General features: G+C 44.3%; 1 protein-coding gene across 2 annotated transcripts in view; it reads left to right on the plus strand.

The window, feature by feature from the left end:
• The window catches only part of rgs8 (regulator of G protein signaling 8), a 23,623-nt gene extending 22,171 nt beyond the window's left edge, over window positions 1-1,452 (plus strand). For both annotated transcript variants that reach the window (XM_019858097.1, XM_019858098.1), the window contains one exon: window positions 775-1,452. In XM_019858097.1, the coding sequence (XP_019713656.1) occupies window positions 775-990 (216 nt within the window). In that variant the 3' untranslated portion in view covers window positions 991-1,452. The remainder of the gene's footprint in view (window positions 1-774) is intronic.
• The last annotated feature ends 5,676 nt before the right edge of the window (window positions 1,453-7,128 follow it).

Here is a 7,128-nt window from a genome sequence, read left to right on the forward strand (position 1 = left end):
TAATAACATAGAGAGTAGAAAGCACAAAAACAGTCCAACTAAAAATGACGTCTCATGCTGAGTGGAAAAGCCACAGAAAAAAAAAATGACGCATTTAAAAGATGTCCGCAGACCTGAGGCATCCAAGGACCTCCGAGAATAACAAATAGAGTAGAAAGCACAAAAACAGTCCAACTCAAAATCAAGTCTCATGCTGAGTCGAAAAGCCACAGAAAAAAAATGACGGGTTGAAAGATGTCCGCAGACCTGAGGCATCCAAGGACCTCCGAGAGGTCAGGTGGCGCGAGGTCATTTCAAGATTTGAAAACAAATAACAGGATCTTCAAAAGAACTCTAAAATGTAGCCAGTGAAGGGATTCCAGAACAGGAGTGATGTGCTCCCTCTTACGAGTACCAGTCAAGAGGCAAGCGGCAGCATTCTGGACCAACTGGAGATGCTTGATGGAGGATCAGCTGACTCCAAAGTCAAGTGCGTTCCAGTCATTTAACCGAAATGTGACAAGGGCATGAAAGACAGTTTCAAAGTGCTCTTGAGAAAGGAGAGGCTTGACTGGATTTGACAATGGCACCAGTATGTTGGTCCTATTTCAAATCACTGTCCAGTTTAGGACCCAAGTTTGAGACTGTTGGGTTAAGATCAGGAACCAGGAGGGTCCCAAGTCCGGAGGATGGGCTGTAGCAGGGCCACTTGGACCAAACACCATTCTGAAATCTTTGGTGAGCTATCACTCGCGGACGCAATTTGACCTTTTGTCTCTTGGTCCCTTTTTGCAGATTAACATTGACCATGAAACCCGCGACATCACCAAAGCCAACATGCACTCGCCGTCACCGTGCTGCTTCGACCAGGCGCAGCACAAGATCTACATGCTCATGGCCAAAGACTGCTACCCGCGCTTCCTGCGCTCACCGGCCTTCAGGGATCTCGTCAGTGAAGCCAAGCCAAGCGGCAAGCCGCCAAAAGAGCCCCGGCTGGGGAAGAAGGCGTGAAAGGAAGCCGTGCTGACGGTCAAAGGCGTGTCCTCTCATGAAAGACCTCGCACTCTGAAAGCTTGAAAAGAAAGAAAACGTGGGATTCCTGTCCCCCCCCCAACTGGAGTTTCAATGAAAAGCGGTCCGGTGGTCAAGAAAGGTGGTTCGGAAAGTCACAAAAACAAAAAAGGGGCCACCGCGGAAGCTTGTGAGAAATGGAATCGCACTTTTTTAAGTTTGCCTCTACTGAAAAGGATAAAATATAACTGGTGTCGGTGTCGAGGCAAACGTGTTTGTAACGTCTATGTCAAAGTCCAGCACTGTTTGTGACGAAATCATTTTTTTGTAGATTTTTGTATTTATGTGGCTGTATTTTGTGTGTTTTTACAAAAGAAAGGCTATAATCATGTGCAATATAATATATTGAGATATGAAGGTTGTATTTTTACACAGCAGCAAATAAAGTTGACATGCTCAATTCTGTTGTCATCGTCCATGCTCCACCCGCACAATTCCGACCAAGAAGAGCCGCGTGAGTCAGGGGCACGACATATAGGTGCCCTGTGACTATACACTGCCCCAAAGTCAGCTGGGATAGGCTCCACCCACAATCCCAATGAGGATATGCCCTATAGAAAACGGATGGATGATAATGTTTCCTCAAACAAAGGCATACTTTAGAGAGTCTATTTTAATTTTTTTACCTGTGTCTTAATAAGCACTATCAGTGAAACAAAATGCTAATACATTCATTTGGTGTGAAAATGTGCCTAATATTGTGGCTGTTCTCACACAAACTGGAGTGCACTTGACTTTGGAGTCAGCTAATCCTCCATCAAGCGTCTCCAGTTGGTCCGCAATGCTGCCACTCGCCTCTTGACTGGTACTCGTAAGAGGGAGCGCATCACTCCTACTCTGGCATCCCTTCACTGGCTCCCGAAACATTTTGGAGTTCTTTTGAACATCCTGTCATTTGTTTTGTGACGGTTTTTGTGCTTTCTACTCTCTTTGTTATGACTTTACTGTTTGTTGTCGTAAGAATTGTTTTGGCTCCATGCACAGCACTTTGGATTCAGCGGTGGTCGTTTTCAAGCGCTCCCCAAATGCAGTTGAGTTGCGCTGAGAAACAACTGTTGTGTCGTTTTTGATTCCTCCGCTCCTCCAGCTGACAAGGTTCAAACATCCATCAACAGTGACGGGTCTATAAATAAGATCCAACACAGTATGTACAGTAAGTCTCACCTGAGACCGTGTCCCATCTAAGTGCATAATGTGATGCTATTAATACGTGTGCGTATGTTCTCATTCCATGGTAGCCAGCATCATACGTTGTGTTTAGTTGCTGCACCTTGGAAACCGTGTGAATAGGAATTACTTCAGCAAACAGGAGGGACCGCGAGAAAAGTGACAGCATGAACGTAACAGAGCGAGCTGTAAAACTTTATTAGGAGCGGAGCAACTGTTTGCACTTGTCATCAACTACAGGTCATAAATTGCAAAAAAAAAAAAAAAAAAAGGTCCAACCAACAACTTAAAATTCAAAGCTGGGCAAATGTTGGTTATCCAATTTGTTGTTGCGTTTGACATTGTTGCGCCACGTGATTTATTTGATCCAAATCTGCACGGGGGGCTGAATGTCTTATTTTGTGTATTCAGATGTCATGCCATGGGAGGCTGTGTTGGGCAGGAACAGCTGGCTCACCGGCCCGTTGCATAATGAAACACTTCGAAAGCTGCTACACTCGTGCGTACGATTTCCACGCCGGCATTTTGTCTTCATGGCAGTATGGCAAGGAGGTTTCATTCCCGGAGATGACTTTGGATTGCCTTCTTTGGCCCTTCACCTGCGTCTGTGATCAGTCTTGCCTTAGGCAGCTGGCGTAACATGCCTTGCTCAAGAGCATCTCAGCCTCGATAAAGGCGTACAGAGGGAAGGAAAGGCAGCTATCGGTGAACCCGCTTGGAGCAAAATTGCACCTGGCTGGCTGTGCGCTCCCAGGAATCGGAACACGCCTCAAATGGCTTGGGAGCAGAAAAACAATTGTTTGGGGAAATAGTTGCCACTGATGAATTGTGTCGCATCAGGCAGCATGGTGGGCAAATGGTTAAGCGTGTCTGTCTTACAGCTGAGGTGTCCCAGGTTTGAATCTCATCTGAGGCCCTTGCTGAGTGGTGAACTACAATGGTTGAACTAAAACAAACTACAGTGATCGAGAATGTCCCTGAGGTTTTCGTGTTTTGGTGTACGTCCGTCCAGAAGCGCAGTCCAATGGCCTTTTTCAGAATTGTAGCTTTTACCGGTGACCTTTTTTGTTGTTGTTGTTGTTTTTGTTTTGTTTTGTTATGTTTTTTTTTTTGTTTTTTTTTTTTTAATCTTGCACTCGACAAACACTCCATATCATCGAGACACCTCAGATTCGCTTCGGATGACTTGTCTTTCAGGGAAATAGTTCATGATGCTCCTGTTTTCTGTATGAACGTCAGGGGGCAGTAAAAAGCAGCAAATGGACATGACAACCAAGTTTGGCATTTGGTGGAAACGTCGCAGGACATTTGATTTCACACTTACCTAAACACCCCCCCCCCCACACACACACACACACATATACACGTTTTCAAATAAATAGTGTGAAGACAAGAGCTCAAAAGATGAGCAAAGACTGAAAACAATGAAGTATCGATTTGTGGAGACACAGCATTAAACTCTTTTTCACCGTCTCGATTCTCTGGATTATTGGGCCCACGGCGACATTCATTGGAGAGCAGCACAAAAAAAAATGATGTAAAGCTTGCCTCAAAAGTCATGATTTATGTTTTTTTTTTTTTTTTAAATCAAATAAATGTCGGGTGCGTTTCCCATAAATGTTTGTCTCCTGTAAATGGAGACAGTCTTGTGCTTTTGTTATGTTCTTGCACCCTCTGGTGGTCAAGATGTGATGTTGCACTACTATTGAGTGACCGTGGCGAAAGTCCTCTTCAGCGTAACCCAAAGTATTGTCCATATGTTTCATTCCCAATTGATTTCATCTTTTTTTCTTCTTCTCGGTATATTTGGTAGAATCGTGATCATGTTTAATGCAATCCAGAGATCAGCGTGATATTTGTGGGCAGCAGTCGATGTTTTTGAACTAAATTTCCGGTTCTTCTTCATCCAGGTCGACGTGGGAATGATCTCTTCTCAATTTACTCATAAACATATATCCTCGGGCTGAAATATAGCTAAATGTATTATGCCACAAGACACATAATGGACACTTCAGTCATTTTGTTGGGGGGTGGGAGGTGGGCGGGCGGTATACAGTAATTGTAACTCTCACGTTCGATTTAATTTGGGTGTTTTTCATTTTTTGTTTTTCTATGCTCTACATTTTTGTCAAAAAGCCCAAAGTGGAGTTTTGGCCTATGTGGAGGTGGAAGGTTGATGACCACTGTCCACATGACATCCTTACAGAATGCCGTGAATACATTTCTCACAAATGATGACGTCGGATGAGACATTCCACGAGGCATTTGTCTCATGTTTTACCAAGAGAGCACGAAGCATGACGCTCGTGAGATTCTGAGGCCAAAGTCCAAAGAGATCAAAAGACAGAAAAGCCGCAGTCATGCCAGTGTGCCCTGTTGATTATTTCGATGCTTTGAACTTTTAATTTTTGGATCCTCGCATTAAAACGCACCAGAATGTCAACCCTAAACTACAAGACCATGGGATTAGTCTGTCTGTCTGTCTGAAATGTCAGTGGAACTTTTTGGGCGTGGGACATCAGCTTTATGTAAGCAAACTGCAAATTGAAACTAATTTCACTTGATATCTAAAACAGAAGTGATGGTGTTTGGTCCCAGTGACCCTTGTACATCCCATCCTGTGAACTTGGACCCTCCTGGCTCCTTGTCTTAAACCAGCAGTCTCCAACTTGGGTCCGAAACTGAACAGTGATTTGAAATTGGAGCGGCAAATTGGTGCCGTTGTCAAATCCGGCTTCTTTCATCTTTGGCAGGTGGCGATAGTCAAGCCTTTGCTTTCTCAAGGGCACTTTGAAACAGTCCTTCATGCCTTCATCACCTCTCGCTTTGGTCGGTCGGTGTGCCTCCTATTGTGGCTGTTCTCAAAGAAACTGGAACACACTTGACTTTGGAGTCAGCTAATCCTCCATGAAGCGTCTCCAGTTGGTCCAGAATGCTGCCGCTCACCTCTTGACTGGTACTCATAAGAGGGAGCTTTTCTTTTGCCGCTCCCTCTCTTTAGAATGAACGTTCGGCAGGCCCCCTCGCTGCCCATCTTTCAAACAAAATTTTCATGATTTGGCTTTTGACTCAGCATGAGAGTTGATTTTTAGTTGGACTGTTTTTGTGCTTCCGACTGTCTTTGGTATTAATTCATGATTTGTTTGTTGTTGTATGAATTCTTTTTTGCTCCATGTACAGCACTCTGTATCCAGCGCAGGTTGTTTTCAAGTGCTCGAGAAATACACTTGAGTCGAGACAGGGCAGACCTGTTTATGCCAATTGCAATCCATGTTCATGTCCTGTGAAAATGCCGTTTCTTTAAAAATGCACACAATAAAAATGAAATCGACAAGTTTGATTGTGCGAAGGCAGAGGATGTGACCTCAGACGAACTTTGGTTTTCTCCATGTCCCAATATTCTCTTTACACTTGGGACCCACATTTGGAACTTTCCCATGCTTGGACTGTTAAATTGTTGTTATTCTCTTCTGCGCCGCGCATATGATTGAACTTGAAAGAATTTCTTGAAGATGTTGACTGCAGTGTTTTTACTCGGCTCAGCTCAGACGGAACCGCCGACGCTATTTGTGTCTGGGGCAGTGGCTGACACGAACAAAGTTGCATCTTTGAGTGTGACATTTTCCGAGCGCTTTTACTCTTATCGTTTAAGGACCGATGTCTGTCCTTTCTGGTCCTGACTTCATCAAAGCAGGCTTGTAACTTTTTTCAAGCAGTGCGGATGATGGCACGATGTCAAACAAGAGAGGGAAATGTTGAGCTCTGAGCCGTTTGGCGTCTTTGACGGCAGAAAACAAGGAACCGGACCTGGTGCGCGCTGGGCTAAGAATCCCCACTTGGGGTGGTCCCCGGCGCACATCTCTGGTGTGAACATGCCGAGCTTCGCAAGTAGCGTTGAAGCTCCAGACTGCGTGTCTGCTAAATGCAAGATCATGGAGGTCGGTGTCGTTCCAGTTGCGTAACAGGAGCCACAAAGTCAACTCCGCCTTTGTATTTCAAACTGACCTCTGATGGAAAATATTCTCGGAGTAAAGGAATTCAATGTACTTTTCTAAGATTAGGATGATAACTAATACTTCTTGTACCTTCGTGTTTTCTCTTCCCTGTTTAGGTCTTGAAGTGGCAACAGTGAAAGCTGTCATATTTCTGAAGCAAACAGGAGTTGGAGATGTTTCCCGTCCCATGTGTAAGAAGGAGTTTTATCTGAGGAGCCCTTGCAAATAAACATCTGAATGAAAACAATTTATGCTGCTGTGGGAAAAGCGATTTAATTTCCTCTTGCATTCGTGTGGGCTGGAAGCCCTGAGAATCCGGACACTTATTAGTCACCCGACCTCGTGTCTGCAATTCAGCAAAGCCATCTGGACGACAAAGTAGACTGCAGATATTTCGAGCTGGAAATATCCGGCTAATTTCAGTCAGTAAAGTGTCAAATGGAGTGCTATCTCAAACTCAACTCAAGTGTATTTCTGGAGCCCTTTCAAACAACCGCCGCTCCATGTACACCACGTGCTGTACATGGAGCAAAAAGAACGCATACGACAACAAACAGTAACTTCATAACAGAGAGCGGAAAGCACAAAAACAGTCCGACTCAAAATCAAGTCTCATGCTGAGCCAAAAGCCAAAGAATAAAAATAAGTTTGAAGACGAGTTTTCAAGATGAGCAGCGAGGGGGCTGGCCGAACGTTCATCCCAAAGAGAGGGAGAGGGCAATATACATTAAATCCCAACAACAACAACAACAGAAGTGTTTTGGTGAAATGAATGGTGTATTGTCACCTGTTAGGTCGGCATGAAACAGATTTCACACGGGCAACGGTCTCCATCTATCAAGAGTTAGCCTGCTGTCTTAACTTGAGCCATGAGCATCGAAAATATTGAACAAGGTTTTATATATATATATATATA

This window comes from Hippocampus comes, unplaced genomic scaffold (genome assembly GCF_001891065.2).
Source record: "Hippocampus comes isolate QL1 unplaced genomic scaffold, H_comes_QL1_v1.1 scaffold204, whole genome shotgun sequence".
Classification (NCBI taxonomy): domain Eukaryota; kingdom Metazoa; phylum Chordata; class Actinopteri; order Syngnathiformes; family Syngnathidae; genus Hippocampus; species Hippocampus comes.